We start from the raw sequence: 20,462 nt of genomic DNA on the forward strand, positions 1-20,462 counted from the left end.
AATAATTAGTGTGTTTAAAATATGTATTAGATAATATCGGTTTATAGAAGATATTAAAATGCATATCTAAATTTTATAACACACAAAATTGAAATAAAATAGATCGAGTCAAACTTCGAAAAAAAAAACACACATATATTATTTATATATATATATATATATATATATATATATANTTGAGGGGTTTTGTTCCTTATGTCGTAAGCTTTCTTTTGATACCACTTTTGCAAATTTTCGAGAACGACCCGTCGGCTCTGATTTTCTGCGCGATTCCGATCATCTTCTCCGGCGAGTTCGCCGCCTGTTGCCGGTCAGCTTCGGTTTAGGCTCGAGTTTAGCCACTGTTATTGGACGTACAAGCTATATCGGTGCGAATTGTTGTCTATGTGAATTTAATTTAATTCCGACTCAAATATTGTATCATTACTAATTAATTATTGGGTTATTATTGTAGGTTCCGAAATTGTCCGTGTTGGAGGTATAATTTAGTGAACCTAGAATTCATCGCAGTCACTTGAATATTAGTTAAAGAATATTTTGCGACGAATCAAAATAGAAATAATTGATTTTATGGGAATTTTAAGAATTTAAAATGCCTAAATATTTGAATTTAAATGGTTGTGGAATTTTTATATGATAATCAGACCATTTAAACTAATATTCAGGTGATTTGTCTGAGTTGGCATTTCCAGGACTTTCTTGAGGATTTAAGATACTGGTAAATTAGTGTTGAGGTACGTAGAGATCAGTTATTTTCACGATGTCTGACAGAGACATCTGATGATCATGTGTATGATTTATGTGATATTTGTTGATTTATGTGATTTTATATGCTGACTCGCATATTATCAGTTGATAATTGATGTGTAAAATAAAATAAAATATTTCTTTTGTTCACACACATTTTATTTTAGTTAGACACATCAATACCACTGAAGATATCATATTGAGCCTATCTGTTATTGAGATCCAGTCATATTTCGGTTGAGATCCGTTATATATATGATATGATATGGTGTTCTGGAGATGTTTGGCTACCTTGATTCGGTCCGGCTTAGGTAGNATGGTGTTTTGGAGATGTTTGGCTACCTTGATTCGGTCCGGCTTAGGTAGTTGCTGGCTTCGAGGCTGGGCCATATCCCAGGCACGGTCCGTTGAGTCGTGGACCGGCTCGAGCACATATGTATGATTGTTGATATCGATCATTTGATTCCTGATATCCTGATATCTTGCACCTATACATGCATTGCATTCATGCATGGCATCATTTCATTTCTATGTCATATATCGTGGTTTCTTGATGTCTCGTACTGGGGTTTCTGACCCCCCGAGAGGGGGCTGTCGTGTCTTTTGGGTGTGGACATGACAGGTAGTACAGGTGGTTCGACCTCAGACGCTCGAGAGGAAGCCTCAGGAAGTACCAGAGCTCCTTGAGAGTAGGTTCAGTTGTATTTAGGTACTGCGTGATGTTGCTGTCTCCCAAATACTATATGTATATATTTGGAGGATTGTATTATGATATTATTGAGCCTTGTCGACTCTATGATATTTTGGTTTGTATATGTCATGATTGTGTCTCGCTGACACATGTTTATGTTGTTGTATTTATTGAAGGCATATGTTCTTTATTTTGAGTATTTGATTTTTTGGTATGTCTTATTTATGAGAAGGTAATTCCGAAATTTTTATAGGCCCAAACGTAAATTTTTAACTCACTTTTTCACTGTTTACTGATTAATCATGATTGCATATTAATAAATCGTGATTAGGATAACGGGTCCTCACACAAATTTTCATGCATCTATCCACACAAGAAATATTTCTTCCTTGGTGCACATATCGTCATTCCATCATTATTATTGTGAATAAGAATGATTTCACAGACCATTGATTCCAATCCACCATATGAAGAGACCGAAATGAATATAGAAAAAGCGTTTTGAAAACCAAGACATAATCGACATACAAATTGAAGTGTCGTAGTCACAGAATTGACACCACACCACATTAATCTCACGTTGTAATGACTTTTTAATTGATTTTGTACTATACGTATAAGCATTTCCTAGCTGATATATCCTAACATACATATTTCCAAAACGTTCAAAAGTTACCATGCAGTAGCAGCATACGTACAGCCACACCACATTAACCTTACGCTGTAAAGACTTTTAATTGATTAATGTTATTTTTTTTTTCAAAATAGATAAAATTTAAAAATACTTTAGGTTGTGAACCTTGCATTTTGAAGATTGCGCACAAGCTGAGATACAATCAACGTAACAGTGTTAATTTATTTACGTAGATTACGAAACGGAAACAAACTTCAATATATTCAAGCACAATTATAAGTTCAACAGCTCCAAAAGATCCAAGCATGTGTACACACTCTCACTCGCAAACATATACTTCAATACATTCAACTATAATCGAAATCGAAACTCGGACTCGAACAAGATGGTAGTGTACTAAATATAAAATATTAGTCGCACATAGAGTAACTCAAAAAAGATGTGTCATGCATGGAAGACAAGAGTCCAAACGAACATTATTTAATGATGATACGTACGTTGCATGATCAAACTATTTTTCACTGATATTAGTTGCACATATCCACCAACTTTAGGTACAATAATGTAGTCCACGGATCAAACTATTTTTCACTGAATATTTTTCTCAAATCTACCGATCGAACATCATCAACCTTCTTTCCTTTTTCCAAAAAAAAAAAAAAAGTTTATGAATCTTGTTATTTTAATAATTATGACATTATTATTATTGTGATAATGACGTCATATCATCATCATTATGATTGTCTTCTTCCTTTTCTTCTTAATTAATTTCTTAATAACAACAAATTAATTATGTATTTATATGAATTTTATTATTAACTCCTCCGCGGATGATTGCGGCAATACAATTTGTTTTAAAAATATTTTGGACACATACACAAATATATATAGACACACACACACACAAACACACACCAAAAAAAAAAAGGCCCACGATCTGGCCCGGGAAAGCCCCCACTTAACGCCTTTATCTCCCGCCACGTGTCATAAGAAATATTCCAGTCGTCGTCTTTTCTCCCCGGGGGAATCTAGATCGCACGGAATCTCCAAAATAATAACAATCGTATACATAAATAAACAAATTATTACACCTTTGATCCGAGGCAAGGAGATCAAAACCTGCTTTCTAGTTCTATTATTGTTGGGAACATCGCGATTTTTCGTAGGGTTTGTTTGCTCTGCGGTAAAGTGCAAGTTTCGCTGTTCATTTTCGCTGCTTTTTGTTTCTTCCATCACAAAAATTGTTTTTGGTCCGAGTTCCGTTATTTTGATGGTATTAGGCATTTTTCCTTGTTCTTTGGTTTCTTCTATGTGCTTGAACTGATCTCCGTGCCTTCCGTCTGTTGTCTGCTACCAAACTGCGTTATAATTTCCTTTGCCTTGGTGGTTATTTTGATTTACTTGGCTTCGGGTTGTTAGGTTTACTGCAGTGTCAGTGGGTGAATTTATATCAGGGCACCATAAATTTAGTCTAAATTCTTGTGATTGGGATTTCAGGGTTCTTTCATTATCTCATTCTGGCTACATTGGGTATGAGTGAGATTCACACAATGGATTTTAAACTGTTATACTACTTTAATCGGTGAATGAAACATTCAGACCCTGTTTCTCATTTTTTACTATTGATACTTGTGGCAAATAAATGTTAATTGCTAAACGCGAGCATAAGCATTGATGATATGTTTTAATGAGACTTTGAATTTTCAATACGGCTTAGAGGCCGTGTGTGCTTGCTTATTCTTGATTATCTAAGTGCGGTGATTCTGATGGTAGCACGCTTTCCTATTTCAATTCGTACCACAAGTTTTTGACTTTTTATTTCCTTTAGGATTTTATTTCCGCATTTGCCTTGTAACAAGTGCTCCAAGTTAAACGTGTTTGCACATTTGTGTCCTCACAGATAATGAATTTTGCTACAGTGCGTAAAAGATTGAAGAGTGATCAACATTCTATTCATCTCCAGAGAAGGTCCCTTGGTAATGTGGTTAAGTAGCTGTATCAAAGAGTGCAAGGGAATTTATTTGATGTCATGTATGGGAAAAAACATGTTGCAGTTTCCAGCAGGTGGTAGGCATATTGTTAATATTGAGACCTAGGACTACAACGCTAGTTTACTTATCCCTTGCATCATAAAATTCTAGCATTGCCGCATAGTTGAGTTTTTTATTATTTACTTGTGAATGGAATGTGACAACGTAGATTTAAAGAAATGGATGACTACAGGGATTCCGAAGTTCTGCTTTCGAGTTGGATTACCAAAAACTCAGCTGAAATGCCAGAACCTCATCTATTTATCTTATCTTGCATCTTTGTCGGTTTGATTGGAATATTGACCATTTTTTTTGCGGCTTTTCAATGGAGAAGGAATATTAATATTAGTTGGATGAAAGCCATAGCAAGATCAAAGAAAAACCCAAAAGTCAAGAACAAAGTTCCACTGACTGCTCATACATGGAGTTTGGAATCTGTGGCTCGAGGAAAAAATTTAAACTGCTGTGCATGCTTTAAGTCTGTGCCACCATCTCAGGCTCTTAGCCCTCTAGTGGATTTGGATAGCTCCATTCGTTGTTGTAGCACATGTGGTGCAGCTGCTCATTTGAGCTGCATCTCAAATGTACTCAAGGACTGCAAATGTGTATCAATGCTTGGTTTTGACAATGTGATGCATCAGTGGGCTGTGCAATGGACCGAGCTGACAGATCAACCTGACGAGTCTTCTTTTTGTAGCTACTGTGAGGAGCCATGCAGTGGTTCTTTTCTTGGGGGATCCCCAATCTGGTGTTGCATGTGGTGTCAACGTCTATTGCATGTTGACTGCCATGGTAGTATGTTTAACAAAACTGGTGATTTTTGTGACCTGGGTCCTTTCAGAAGACTTATCCTATCGCCTCTGTATGTTAAACAATTGAATCACAGTACTTCTGGTGGATTTCTCAGTTCTATTACACATGGAGCCAATGAAATCGCATCTTCTGTACGTGCTACCATCAGAAGTCAGAGCAAGAAGCAAAAACATAGAAATGAGATCTCTCCTGTTGTAGGTGATAACAGTAATATGAATGAGTATTCGTCCACAGAAAGCACTGCTGAGACCAGTCAAAAGGTTAATGGTTCTCATAGTCTCGAAGAAAACTGTAATGGCAGTACAATTGCAGAGGAAGCGGATCAGCAGCAAAAAGAAGAAGCGAAAAAGGCGGATAAGACTCCAAGTTTTAAGAGAAGTTCATCAATTAATCAGAATGATGAATCTCTTCAGTTAGGCATGAGTCAGAAATATGAACTGATTGATTTACCTCCAGATGCCAGGCCCTTGCTAGTTTTTATAAACAAGAAGAGTGGAGCTCAACGAGGAGATATTCTCAGGCAAAGGCTTAATATTATTTTAAATCCTGTGCAGGTAAGAACCCCTATATTAAATGCTTCTGATAACTGCTGACATAGTACTGCAAGCAGTAATAGAGGCCGCCTCTGTTTGTTTCTGTGGATACACCGACTAAATGTAAATTTGCATCTTTTTTTTTTGCACCATATATAAGTGAATGTGATTAACAACTAGAAAATGTTATTTATCTCAATTATATTTTTTTTGCTCTTAACGATAACCAAAGTCAAACGTGTATTCAATTTTTTTTTTTTATTATTGGTAACTAGCATCAAATCCTTGTTTAGTGGAGTGTAGGTTTATTCTATGTTTTAAAACACTAAAAATTTGTGGGTGAGGGTGATAGTTGTGCATTTTACTATAAATATTGCCAACCATGGATTGTTTTCTGTTTATTCCTTTGGCCACTAATATTAGGTTCATTGACGTTTCCTAAAACAGGATTACATAAAAGCTGAAAATTGAGAAAGCTCACGTGTGTCTGTTTTATCTTCGAATTATTATGGGGCATATGTTTGGTGTGTGAGCCTGGAAAAAATTTATATGCTTTATTCATGTGCACAGAGGTGTATGATCAACATAATTTCTAATTAATGTAAATTGTATTTTATCTCTACCTACTCTCTAGTTTATTAATTTGGTATCTGTTTTTAGTTTGCATTGTTGAAATTACTTTGCCTTAAACTGACCTGTCTTTTAAATGGGTTCAACTTAGGTTGTTGAATTAAGCTCAACACAGGGGCCAGAAGCTGGTCTTTATTTATTTAGAAGGGTGCCCCATTTCCGTGTCCTTGTCTGTGGAGGAGATGGTACTGTTGGCTGGGTTTTGAATGCCATAGACAAACAAAATTTTGTTTCTCCTCCACCAATAGCTATTCTTCCTGCTGGAACTGGGAATGATTTGGCTCGAGTACTTTCCTGGGGCGCTGGCCTGGGTTCAGTTGAGAGGCAAGGAGGCCTGTTCACTCTTTTGCATGACATAGAACATGCTGCAGTTACCATTCTGGATCGATGGAGGGTATCAATCTCAAATCAGCAGGGAAAGCCACTCCAATCCCCAAGGTTTATGAATAACTATCTTGGTAGGTTCATATATTCATTTTTTGCCGCCTTTTGAACAGGGATATGTGTCTCCCTGACCATCAAACATATGTTGTGACATATAACATGTCTTTCAAGTAGCTTATATGATGTTAGTTTTGTGGCTCTCTACCTGTTCTAACTGCTGACATGGCGAAGGCTTTGTTTTTAATGACACCAATTCATTGACTATTCTTAAGATCTAATACTTTGTGGCTTCTTTTGTGTTTTTGTTGTTTGCTTAGAATGAACATGGCAGCTCCTTAGAAATTTTCAGAATGGTATAAGTATGTAAAATGAACATATCGCTCCAGTACTTTTGGCAAGAACAAGCCACATGCATGGACGAGATTATCTTCTCTTCTGGTCTCGTTTATTGTAGGAGGAAAAATGTGTATACCTTCGATGAGGGATCTGGAAATTCTTATGTGATATAAAGCTACTTCAGTTACTATGATAAGACAAGGTCTCATCAGACAGTTCGATTGAAGTTACAAGGTGTTTGGTGAAGCAGGCTTTATTCTTTCAATTCTACATTTGTAGGGACTCGTTTTAAATATGTTGATATATCAACTACATGTTCTTTTTGGCATCTGCATCCATTATGAATGGGGTTTTGTTGGTAGATTTATCTTGATCTGCTTAATATTAACAATGATACATTTAGTAGACATCATGCTAAGGTCCATAAAATTTTTATGATAATGAGGAGCAGTATCATTTTGATCCTGGCAATTGTTGTAGGTGTTGGATGCGATGCAAAGGTTGCTCTAGAAATCCACAATTTGAGGGAAGAAAACCCAGAGAAATTCTATAACCAGGTAAATGAAGCGATCTCTGAAGCTGCTTAGGGGCACTTTCTGGAAATCGGATTTTTTTTTTGCTGAAGTTTTTATGCATATGGGTACGTTGTGTGCAAATTTTGCTTCTATCTTGTTAAAATTATCTACAACCAACAGCTTTATGAGGACTATTTATGGTCATACATAAATACAGCATCGTTGTACAGCACCAAACCATCGGCTTTGTTTTATGTTGATGGGTCTTTTTATTGCTGTGGTTGTTCTCGTGGTTGTTATGGGCTTTAATATTTTTAAAAGCAACAGGTTACTTTTTAGTTTTCAAGAAGGTATGAAATATGAATAATATCTAGTTAAAGAATCATAATAGGAGTGCATTCAGTTGCTAAACTGTATCCTGTGTGTCACGGGAGTTGCGGGACTATTATGCACCTCAGCTGGTGCCAGTTGATGCCTCATGTAATTATTTTTGAGATTCTGTCTGCAATTGATTGAGAAAGTATAAATCCTGCATTTTTTTTTACTTTTGATGTTCATTTAAATTATTTTCAATAATTAATTTACACCATAGGGGAACGAAGTCGTCGTTTTGTTTGTTTGTTGTTCTATGATGCATAAATCAACATTGTTTCAATTTATGATCCTGTTCAAATATTTGAATCAAATAATGTAATTCAGACTCCCTGTAAAACTATGCTTTTCTTCTAAATATTGCCGTGTATTTCTTTTGCTCGTTATGCATTCTAATTAAAACATGGTCAGTTCGTGCAGTGTGAATTACTTTTATTTCCACGTCTTATGAAACATTTGATTGTTCCAATCTTAAAAGTCTGGGAAAACTCTCCATATACTATTATTATTTTTCTTTGAAGAATAGAAAAATCTTTTGATCTCTTCAAAGAGGCTGATAAATATTGATAATCAATTTTTTTCTGCTCATAAGCTTATGTGCATGAAAACCATTAGGTTTGTTCTATGTGCTGCTGTAACATATTGTAGCTGCTGTTTTGAGTGTTGTTGTCATTTCTTAATACGGTGACTTGCCCTATTGTTTACTTCGTGAAATCTCAGAGCAGAGTGAACTATTAATATTGTTGCAGTTCATGAATAAAGTTCTTTATGCAAGAGAGGGTGCCAAGAGTATCATGGATAGGACATTTGCTGACTTCCCTTGGCAAATAAGGGTGGAGGTTGATGGTGTTGAGGTTGAGGTTCCTGAGGTAGGGGCAATCATCATATTTATAGCAAAGAGTTCTATTATCTCACTGAACCATTTTTTCCTTCAAAGTTCATTCTCAATTTTGTCATTTGTTGTCATTGCAAGGTCGATTGTCTTTTTTGCATGCAATTCTTGATCTTCGCCACATCTTACATGCTGATTCTACATGAGTGCAGAGAGTTAATTGAATGTGTGATATTGCTTTAATTCATTTTAGGATGCAGAGGGTGTCCTAGTGGCTAATATTGGAAGCTATATGGGTGGTGTTGACTTGTGGCAGAATGAAGATGAGAGCTACGATAATTTTGATCCTCAGTCTATGCATGACAAAGTGCTTGAGGTTGTAAGCATTTCGGGCACATGGCATCTGGGAAAGCTGCAGGTATATTTGACACTACCTTTATCAGTCCAGGCAATTATCTTACCTGAGAACTTTCTGTTCCAATTGAACTCCCAGATTAGTTTTGTCGGATGAGTTTTAGAATCTGATCTCAAGAACGTCAAACATCCTTTGAAGCCTTTTGCACCCTCTTGTAATTTATCTCTACCAGTGTGACAGAATAGTAAAGTGATTCTTTTTTAGAGGATTTTACTGGATGAGCTCTACATGAATCTGAATGTGACATGCACTCGTGAATATTTTATCAGATAAATATGATTTTTATGTGTGTTGACAGGTTGGGCTGTCCCAAGCTCGCAGGCTTGCACAGGGGCAGTCTATTAAGATCCAGCTTTTTGCTGGTTTCCCCGTTCAAGTAGATGGAGAACCATGGTTTCAACAACCTTGTACATTAACTATCACGCATCATGGACAGGTATCCCCATTCTCCATCACCCCCTCTGTTTCTCTCCCTTGACACAAACAACTTTTATATAAGATGAAAAGAGATAAACGAGTCTTATTATTTATTGCCTTAGATTGCTACCTGATACACTCCTGAATACTGAAACCTTGTGTATTGAATAAGCATGAGGCCAACAACTATTTCACTCTCATTGAAATAGAACGTTATGTCTTGTGGTTTTTATTTTCCAGGCCTTCATGCTCAGAAGAGCTGCAGAGGAACCACTCGGTCATGCGGCTGCAATTATTGCTGATGTTCTTGAGAATGCTGAGTCGAATCATGTTATAAACGCATCACAGAAACGGGCACTTCTCCAAGAAATGGCACTGAGGCTGTCCTAAACGGTTTTCTGGGTTTTTGATATTTGATGAATTCATGTTTTTCTGTCAGTCACCTTTATTTCGTCGGGGATTGGTATCGGCTGTTTCATATGTAATATTTACCAGAAGGAGATGCTTGCTTCAGTGCGAGGTAATGTTGTTTTCCACATCATTTAGGATCTAATGTAATTTTTGGCAACTGCAGAAAAATAGTATCTATATTTTCTATATTAAAAATGAGAACCTTAATTGCATTCGGGTGCGAATTAACGTCTCTATGTTGGGTTCAGAGTAGTTGAACTTGAACTAAAACTTTTAATCATTTGATGTCAAATGTGTCATTTTTATTATTATTTTGTTTATATATGGATGCGTGGCTTTATCAACTAAGGGATGATTCAATATATTGATCGGAATCTGGATTTGTATTGTAATGATGCTATTTTTATACTATCTTTTTTGTTTGCGTCATAATAATTTTTTGATGATTCGCAGAGTTGCATATAGCTCAAGGACGAAACTAATTGATTCCTTACTATTATAATTTTCAAAACAAGATTTAAATATAAAATTGATCGTGCCATTGAGCAACTGAACGGAAAGGATAACAGACAGCGATTGAACATTGAGATGCACAACCGAACAAATAAATTAAAGGAGAAAAAAATCAAATGCATGATTTATGAAATTTCTCCAAACCACTAAATAAACTAAATTGTTTTAAAATAATTACATTTTATATTCGATTTCCGTATTTCTTAATTATATTAATCTTAAAAAAAATAAAACATTTTTGCGATGATTAAAATTTAGATTATGCCCCTGGTTCAACAGAGGAAATAGAATCAGTCGATACAAAATTTGTAGGGAAATCGAAATGAGGTGAGTAAGATTATAATGAAATGTTTATAGATTTCAGATAATTGTTTCGACCCCAAAAATACCGAGTTTTGGCCATTGAAAATCATTTTTTTAAAGAAGCAAGTGATTCATATTTATACTAAAGCCAAGTCATAGAGGGTTCCACGTCCTGATGCCACACAGAAATGAACAATTAATCGTGACAAATTATTATTTTATTTATGATCGTGATACATTATTTTTATTTTTATTTTTAGCATGAAATGGAAAGTTTTTGTTTTTTGATTCTCCGATATCGGAATTTAATATATGTTTTTGTTTACTGGGCCAGATACAAGATTTTCTGGGTCATATTTCTTCGAATAGGCTTCTTATGAGATACTTTTTCATTGATGATCCAAATAAGAGATTCGACATACGAAATTGATCCGTGATACCGTCTCACGAGAGTTTTTGTGTATTTCTCCTCTCTATCAGAACTTCTAATCTTGTGATTTCCTGCTCAATTTTGCATCGAGGGGAAAGAGGGATTCATTTAATAATATTTGTTCTAAGATTTTGTTGCTTCTCAATCTCAAGTCCCAGGAATACATGTCTATCGGTGTTTTTTTTTTAAAGTTATTCGAACAATATAAAAATTTATTAAATAAAATTTTACAAATTTATAACGAACTCCAGGAAAATATTTAGGGCCCGATATTAGCTTAGTCTTTGTTAATTTTTTTTAATAATAAAAGGATCCCTCATTGTTTTATATATATAAATCTAAGAATCATATTTACAAGTAATTTCATCATAATATGAACTTGATTCTATTTTAATCTGTGTTTAAATATGCTTGGAAAAAGATGGTTTGGTTTTGCATATGCAATCAAATTTCTTGATATCTTTACGTGGTTTGATGCTCTGATAATTTTTTCCAGGGTCACTTCAAAACTTGGTAGTAATCAGAATTCCATGTTTTCAGGTAAGAAAAGAACCTACTTTGGCCTACCTTCTACAGCTGACACAGAATGTTTGGTCTTAAGAAATCTTCCTTGCATTGGTTGTTTAAGCACAAATCAGCGGAACCAGGATTTCCTATTAAATCCAGTTCTAAATCTTTTGATTGAGACAATGAGTTGAAAGGCAGAGCCTTAAAACCTCTGGACGGACTTCCTCCGAACCCTCTCTTATTACATCAAATTTGAATTCAAAGTTCAAACCCCTTCGACGACTATATGATTACAGAACACTCATTTTCGCAAAACTTTCTTTCTTCAACGGGCAGAAACAAGTGTAAGAATGACTCTGGAGGATTTGAGAACCAGACAGTGCAGGAGTTGGAAAATTATGCTGTATATAAGGCTGAAGAGACAACAAAGACGGTCAACAATTGCCTCAAGATTGCGGAGGACATGAGAGAAGATGCTACTAAAACTCTGGTCATGTTACACCAGCAGGGAGAGCAGATTAGAAGAACCCACATGGCTGCGGCTGACATTGACAATGATCTTCGTAGGGTATGTCTTATCAATTTTTTGTAAAAGATCCTGGTCGTATCATGGTTCGCCGGAAAGGTCGCGGCGCGGCCGGAACGCCCGTTCCGAAACGGGAACGGGCACTGACGTTCCAAAGTTCCATGGCAAATCGGTGATTGCTTTGTGTCGTCGTTACGTAGATAGAAAACGTCGTGTTATCGGAGGAACGACACGGATCGGCGGAACAGAACGGAACGTCAAAAAGGAAAAAAAAACGATAAAAAGAAAAAAAAAAGAATACAGGAAGGGTCATTAAAAAATATATGATCCATTTAAAATTTAATTAAATAATAGAGATTTTGACTTTTTTAAATCGAGAAAAGCGATGTGATCTTAAAAAAAATTGGGTCGAGCTCTTTTTTTAAGTCGAGGGTCGAGCTCTTCACATGAGTCGAGCTCGACCCAAACAAAGCTCGACCCACTCTTATGGGTCGAGTGTCGATCTAGATGCAAAATATCTTTTCAAATAATGCCTTCAAGTGAACCTACATCTGCGAGATATCTTTTCAAATAATGTACATTGCATTGCTGTAAAGTAGTTTATTATTTGATTTGAAAGCACCATGTAATGCTTAAATTTACCATTTTCTTGATTGCATATCACACATATCCATACTCAATTTTGTAGCTGAAATTATGTCGTACTCAAAATTATAAATTACGAATATTTTGTGTTTTCTTTTGAAGTAATACATTATATTTCTTTATTTTTTGTATTTATAGTTTCGAAGTTGTTGAAATTTGATAAATAATTAAATAATTAAATTGATTGTAAAATATTGATTTTAGTTGATGTATTTTAGTTGATGGTAAATAATATGTAACTCTAAAGTAAGGTTTTTAGAAATTTGATTCCAATTTGGGTTAACAAATGTACATTCAATTGAAATTTTTTTCAAAAGTTTAATTGATTATAATCCAAAACTTTCTTAATAGTATATTTCAATTTTGAGAGGGTTATAAAAATTTCGATATATAACAAAAATATGCTTAAAATTTAAAAAATATATTTACTATATTGTTTTAATCAAATAATCTATTTAAATGATATTTATTTTGATTTACATATTTTTCCAAAATTTTCAAATTATATTAATTTTTAAAAATTATCCGCGCCGTGATCGTTCCGCGAAATGTCATGAGAACTGGAACGGTGACCTCCGCGATGGTCTCCGCGACCGCGATTGCGAACCATGGGTCGTATAATAACATTTGATACTACATGTTACTAGAAAAGACACAAGATTTGGGAAATACAATGACAAGTAATGATTCAGCTCATCCACATCTTCAGTAGTGTTTTACATTAAGCTGTTCCGAACCTAAGTAACAAATATAGAGCTTATTCCATCTTTTCCGGTTTTCCCTCTTTCGATTCAGAAGTTATGCCATGGTTTCGTTGCCATTTTTCCTCTTGATGAAGCATGCTAGTGGCATTGATATTGTTCTTCAAAGGTTGGAGAATTGGGTTATGAATATTGGTTATAGTTCTATGGAATCAATTTAGCATGCTTATTTTTATCTTGAGTTAAACGTAACAAAGTTCCTATCTGGCATACTTTAACAAAAGTGTAGCTGCAAGTTGGTCGGTTTCCAGGCAAATGTGACCTTCATATTGTTTTCTCCTTTTTAACTTGAAACGATAACTCGGTATCATCATCGTATTAACACTTGTCCTCGTTTCTGTCATTTATTTGGCCTGCTCATCTTTTCCTAACTGTGGAAAAAATGTAGATATCTGAGGATTCTACATTATTGATGTGTTCTCAATGATGATAGAAATACAAGCTTCATCTTTGTTGAGTTTACAAGGCAAAAGTTGAGTTCAAATCATAGCATAATTCAAGAAAATCCTAATTAAATTTAACTGAAGGAAGATAATAAATTTCCAACAACAATTGATGCGTTGTTCTGTTTTTTTATTTATTAATTTTAGGGTGAGAAGCTTTTGAGAAGTCTTGGGGGGGAGGGGATGTTTGAAAAGACATGGAAGCCTAAGAGGACTCGGTCAATAAGAGGACCTGTAATTACTACAGTAAAATTTTTTTGGTGTAAAAAATTTTAAGCTTGAGCACATCTTTTGGTATGCACGAGTTCCAGGCAAATAGAAGGGTGTTTTAGTCTAGAGTTTTGACCAGACTCCTGGTTTAACACTTCTGATTATACTTTAGATGATTCAGGACATAGAAAAGGTAACCCCTTGGAGCAAAGGAAACGACTGGGGTTTACTTCTGCATCAAAGGAACGATCACATAGACGCACATCTCCTCCCGAAACCATGAATGCCTTGCAGAAAGTTGAGGTAAATCATGAACAGTGCTATCAAATTTATTGGCTGACTGATGTGGAAACCTAATTATCTTCTGATAAACTTCCTTTAAATGCTTGAGTTTTGTTATAAATGACTGAATCATGTATAGCAAAGCAGTTGTGGTTTTAAAAATTTGATCTACGTTATTAACACTTGTTTGAAACCTTTATATTGCTTTCCAGCGTCAGTAAAACCATATCAATGCATGTTTGTGTTACAGGGATTAATAATTTATTTTATTTTATTTTCGTGTGTACTTTTCAGGTAGAAAAAGCAAAAACATCATCAAAATAAGATGATTTTTTGCTGATATAAGTAACGTCTTGGGGGAGCTAAAGGCTATGGCTATTGACATGGGCTTGGAAATTGATAGGTTAGCCAATCTTTCTATCCCTCAAAATATGCTTTTGTAAAATTCTAATTACTTATCACTTGCTAATTATTCTTGCTCATTTGTGTACTTCAGTCAGATCAGAGTTGTGGGTGATCTTGAGGGTGAAGTTGATGTTCTGATCAATAGCCGAGTGAAAGATAGCAATCAGCGTGCCCGCTATTTGCTAAGAAAGTAGATGTTCTCAATAGCCGAGTGAAAGATAGCAATCAGCGTGCCCGATATTTGCTAAGAAAAAGTAGATGACTCGGTTTGCTATTGGCTTCAAAATTTCATCCTCTACCACTACGGGATATAGATTTGCTGCTGCATGGAGTTTTTGTTTTCAATGCTTGCAAGCGTTAACACATAAAAATCTTTGAATCTGGAGAGGATGTGGAGAGGATTCTTATACAAAGAATGTGGAGAGGATGTTCAATTTACTTTGTTTCTACCTCACTGTTTGAGTTGGAGGTTATTTAATTTCTACTTTTTTTTCCGATTTTTACGTTAACACATAAAAATCTTTGAATCTCCTAAATTGAATACACTAGTTTCATGTCTAGTTTTAAGATATTTTAATTTTCTTGTCATTGATGTCGATACATTAATCATACAATGGAACTACATTTTTCCATATAATTTCGAATTCTTTATGTTAACGACTATGCAAGTAATCTCCGTTTTTCCAATGTATCATTTGTCTTGCGTGGAGAAAAATGGATACCGAACCACCAAACACACACACAAACAGAGGGAGAGAACGACTACAGATATAAATCTATGGATTTCAACACTATTACGAAGTTTCTAACCGATTAAAATCAATCCAACACACATTATATTTCATGGAAAAATGTGTTTAGATAATGTTCAATTATTTTGTGGGATGTAAACACTATTGTGTCATTTAAAAAGTGATTTGTTCATTGGAATAGTGCATGCTACAGTGGTAGTAACATCATCTGTAAGAAGTTCATAGCAAGAAACCAAGTTAATTAGTAGAGGGTATATTCTGTATATTCTAAAATCTAACAAATTCTATTAGTTAAAAATATATTACTACCAAATATTTGGTAGTAATTAAAAACCCTTGTTCCATACTACATAAAAGCATCCCAAAGGCCTTATTGATGACAGCATTTATGAAGACAAGTACATGGTTCATGGGTCACTTGTTTGAGTTTTAAATACCCCTCAACCCCAATCCATGACAACTTTCTTTCTTGTCTTCGTGTTTCAACTTCACTTCACACTACAAACTACACCTTTGCTTTACCATCTTTTCACTCAAAAGTCGCATGAAGAGCTCAGGTTCGACCGCTGAGAACTGGATTTCAGCCTGCATTATAATTGTCTTCATGCTAGCCGCAAATTCAAGCGTATCCGCACAAGATGCTGACACAACTATTCATCTACGCAACTTCCCCGATCTTCATTGGCTTCTATTTTCTCCGAGCCCACATCGCCTTTTCATTCAACGTTCAAGGCACCATCAACCACCACCACCACCACCACCACCACCACCGAGTGGAGATGATGAGATTGATCCAAGATATGGCGTCGAGAAACGTCTCGTCCCAAGCGGGCCGAATCCGCTGCACAATTGAGTAGCACACAGTGTTCCAGCTCGGTGGCCATGAATCCTCCAACACTTCATGTAAATGAGTACACATTTTGTATGGTGAAGCTTAATTAGAAACTTATTTCTCACTGCCTAGTTCATTTTCATCATGTATTATGAGCACTTGAATTAACTTGATATGTAGAAAAAACCAAGTTCAAACAGCATTTCTGGTTCAAGCTGTTGTATCAGTATTTAATTCAATGCAGGCTCTCCTTGGGGGAGGAGCTCAAAGCATGGAGATGCAGAAAAAGCCTGTAATTTATTTAGTGTGCTTTTTGTCTGTAGATCTATGCATGTAAACTAATATGTTGAGCTTTCACACTTCATGTATCAATTAATTAGTTTAATATTAGTCATTGAATCTTCTCTCTTAGAGATTCAATAGAAGAACGAATTAAATGTTTTCTGTGTCCAGCACTTTTGTTGCCTGAAAAAATTAATACTTATTACAAATGGGATTGGAGAGTACGAGTAATAAATTACTAGTACCTGTCACTGTATATTTAGACAGATGAGAGGTTTTTGTAGTATTTGTAGCAACATTTCACTGACTACATAATAATGAATCAATCAAAACAAGAGTAAAAAAGATTGCCGCAAGTGTATTGGGATATGAGAAAATGCCAACAGCACTGGCTTCGGCTTCTGTATAGTAAAAGTCGAGACTTGTGTTGGCAGGCAGGATACATTAAGGCTCATATATTCGTGTATGGACCTTCGAATTCAACACTTCGCAGACTAGCAGCATGTACACACTGTCCAAGACCAAAATGCTGGATGGGAATTACGCGTATCCAAGAATTCAATCCGAGTACTAATATTATGCACATATATAAATTTATAACATGATTTCTTGATTTTTTTTTTAAAAAAAATCACGAATTGTCCTTTAATAAGTTTGTGCATGTGTCAGATCGGTTAATCCAGTCGCCATAGTTTCAAATATCCATTTTAAACTAATGTGAAACATGAATATAACAATTATCATCTTTCAAAACACGACCGACGTCTCATCGTGATTTATTGATCCAGTATCAAGAACAGATGACTTTCGTGCATATGCAATTTTGATATGTGGATTCCTTTTATGTGGATTCCAAAGGTAGCTCTCAGTACAATCACACCTAATACACCAAACCATCCCTAAGTCTTCCTCTAGTAACTAATCATACTTCTTCCTCACTTTACAAAATTGTTTACTTCTATCCATTTTAATCCAATATGGAATCAATGTCCGTATGAGAGAGAAAATTTAGTAACCGTTCAAGTGTACACTCTTAAAAGTTAAAACCATCCGCAAACAGAAAAGTTGATTTCCTACAATAGCACAGATTCTTCGTCTCTAGTGGAGTTATATAACATGCATGGTCAGATATTATTATTATTATTATTATTATTATTATTATTATTATTATTATTTTGTTTCAAATGTCATAATTGTCATAATTCAACAAAAAAATTGGTTTTATACAGACCTGAATGACATAAGTAAAATAATTATCATTCAAATATATTATACACACACATGCACGCGGCAACATACCTCATTTATCCATGTAGTTGTACAAATTGGCTTAAGCTTGACACAGATTGTGAGATACACAACCATAATATAATAAGAAAACCATAGACCTGCCTGAAGGGCTAATCCCAAGTGGAGCTATTATGTTTGGATAAGCAACTCCATAGAGAAGATGTGTTTTTGCAAGCCAATCAATGTTAAATATGAAAAGTTGGACTATTGACAAAAGGCAAGAGCCAGATTGTGCGACAACCTTGGTTCTCAGCAAATCGTGAGGATGCTGATACACACCCATCCTAAACAGAAAACATAAATTGAGTATTAAAACAAATCATTGTCTGATACACACACAGAATTGTATTAAACCAAAAGGGCTTGAGACAGAATTCCACACTGTGATCTTCAATTGGCAAAGACAACTACTTTTCTTCTTGTTCGTAATGCCTTTCTTCCACCGGGTTCTGAAATTGAATGCGAATTTGAATTAGAAAATACGAGGTTAAAGTTACAAAAGTATTTCACAATTGTTGTATTATTTTTTAAACATGTTTGCATGCAACCTATTGCTCATCAGATTTTATGATGTGTTCAGCATCATGTAGGTTAACTAAATATTTTGCAAAACTTTCTTGTGCAAGAGATGCCATTACAGACTCCAAGCTTGAATGGTCATCAGATTTAATAACATGTTCAGCATCATACAGGTTAACTAAAAATCTTGTAAAAGTTTATTGCACATGATGCCATTGCCATTACACAGACTCCGTGCTTGAGTGCAGATGGATGTTTGTATTTAAGTCCATGTGACAAGCAGAAATACGTATTCATATCCATATAATCTAATCAATTCAACTAAACGATGTAATGAACTAATTTAATATTGAGGATGACGTCGACTATCATAAAAGAAATTCTTGATATTACATGTCAATTTTAGTGGGTGGTGTTGTTTTACAGCAACAAAAACAGAGCATAAAAGTTTATGGTAGAAAGCAACAAAAGAATTTATTTGGAATACTACATTTTTATTATTCATTGCAACACTCTTTATATAGAGTTAAAAAAAAAAAAAAACAGAAATCAAAATATCTTCCTAATATCAATTCAAAATAATTCAAAAATTATTTCCTAAAGACTTGGTCAATTGACCAATTATTTAGCAAATCTTTAACTAAACGTAACTAAGGCATATTTCCAACACTCCTCCTTGCCTTAGTAGCTGCATAGACCTAATTGGTTTCTCAACATTTCAAATCTAGCTTTTGGTAGAGCTTTGGTTAATATATCTGCAACTTGATCTTCATTATTGCAGTAACACAATTTGATTTCATCATTCTTTTGTACTTCTCTTAAATGAAACAACTTGATCTTGAAGTGCTTGGTTTTGCCATGAAAAACAGGATCTTTTGAAATTGCAATTGCAGCTTGGTTATCTACATGAATCTGTGTTGCTTCATTTTGTTCCATGTGTAAGTCTGCAAGTATTTTTCTTATCCAAATTCCTTGATTTACTGTAGCATTGGCTGCTACATATTCTGCCTCTGCTGTACTTTGAGCTATCACGTCTTGCTTCCTTGAACACCACGAAAAAAAACCTGATCCAAAGCTGAAACAAAAACCTGTTGTACTTCTCATATCATCAAGAGAACCTGCCCAATCACTATCAGAAAAACCATGAAGCTTAAAAAACTGACAGTAAGAATATTTGATGCCATAATTTGTTGTGCCCTTGATATATCTTACAATCCTTTTGGCAGCTTGAAAATGCACTTCACTAGCACAATTCATGAACCTCGAAAGTAAGCTTACAGCAAACATTATTTCTGACCTAGTGGCTGTAAGATACATCAAGCAACCAATCAAGCTTCTATATTTGCTTTCATCAACTCTTTCTGCTCCATCATCTTTGCTAAATTTTTCCTTCTCATTCATTGGTGTGCTGGTGCTTTTGCAATCTTCCATGTGAAATTTTTTTAGTATTTCCCTTGCATACTTCTTTTGATTTATGAAGACTCCATCATGATCTTGTTTCACCTCCATACCCAAAAAATAGGACATTAGACCAAGATCTGTCATCTCGAATACTTTGAGCATTTCAACTTTAAATTCTTTTATTACTTCCTCATTGTTTCCTGTAACAAGAAGATCATCAACATAAACAGAAACTATAATNATTTGTTGTTTTACAGCAACAAAAACAGAGCATAAAAGTTTATGGTAGAAAGCAACAAAAGAATTTATTTGGAATACTACATTTTTATTATTCATTGCAACACTCTTTATATAGAGTTAAAAAAAAAAAAAGAAATCAAAATATCTTCCTAATATCAATTCAAAATAATTCAAAAATTATTTCCTAAAGACTTGGTCAATTGACCAATTATTTAGCAAATCTTTAACTAAACGTAACTAAGGCATATTTCCAACACTCCTCCTTGCCTTAGTAGCTGCATAGACCTAATTGGTTTCTCAACATTTCAAATCTAGCTTTTGGTAGAGCTTTGGTTAATATATCTGCAACTTGATCTTCATT

The 20,462-nt window shown here is 34.9% G+C and overlaps 1 protein-coding gene and 1 pseudogene across 5 annotated transcripts; both read left to right on the forward strand.

The window, feature by feature from the left end:
• Window positions 1-3,022: 3,022 nt before the first annotated feature.
• LOC140978380 (diacylglycerol kinase 1-like) lies at window positions 3,023-9,972 on the forward strand. Of its 5 annotated transcripts, none has more exons than XM_073443356.1 (9): window positions 3,023-3,345; window positions 3,973-4,136; window positions 4,272-5,469; window positions 6,170-6,536; window positions 7,279-7,355; window positions 8,435-8,554; window positions 8,771-8,935; window positions 9,231-9,368; window positions 9,590-9,972. In XM_073443356.1, exons 2-9 carry the CDS (start codon window positions 4,102-4,104, stop codon window positions 9,737-9,739), a joined length of 2,250 nt encoding a protein of 749 aa, XP_073299457.1. In that variant the 5' UTR covers window positions 3,023-3,345; window positions 3,973-4,101; the 3' UTR covers window positions 9,740-9,972. The 5 variants fall into 5 exon arrangements, with proteins under 5 accessions (XP_073299457.1, XP_073299456.1, XP_073299458.1 ...); XM_073443355.1 differs by having other exon boundaries at window positions 3,023-3,255; XM_073443357.1 differs by having other exon boundaries at window positions 3,023-3,255; window positions 3,992-4,136.
• Window positions 9,973-11,496: 1,524 nt separating this feature from the next.
• LOC140979193 (SNAP25 homologous protein SNAP33-like) lies at window positions 11,497-14,979 on the forward strand (annotated as a pseudogene).
• The last annotated feature ends 5,483 nt before the right edge of the window (window positions 14,980-20,462 follow it).

The sequence above is a fragment of the Primulina huaijiensis genome, chromosome 6 (genome assembly GCF_012295235.1).
Source record: "Primulina huaijiensis isolate GDHJ02 chromosome 6, ASM1229523v2, whole genome shotgun sequence".
NCBI classification, from domain to species: domain Eukaryota; kingdom Viridiplantae; phylum Streptophyta; class Magnoliopsida; order Lamiales; family Gesneriaceae; genus Primulina; species Primulina huaijiensis.

Bases quoted from the DNA above. Each gene is read 5' to 3' on its own strand.
- LOC140978380 (XM_073443356.1), top strand. From the start codon at position 4,102: ATGTATGGGAAAAAACATGTTGCAGTTTCCAGCAG. The intron at 6,537-7,278 runs GTAGGTTCATAT...CAATTGTTGTAG, and splicing joins GTTTATGAATAACTATCTTG to GTGTTGGATGCGATGCAAAG. The intron at 7,356-8,434 runs GTAAATGAAGCG...ATATTGTTGCAG, and splicing joins CAGAGAAATTCTATAACCAG to TTCATGAATAAAGTTCTTTA.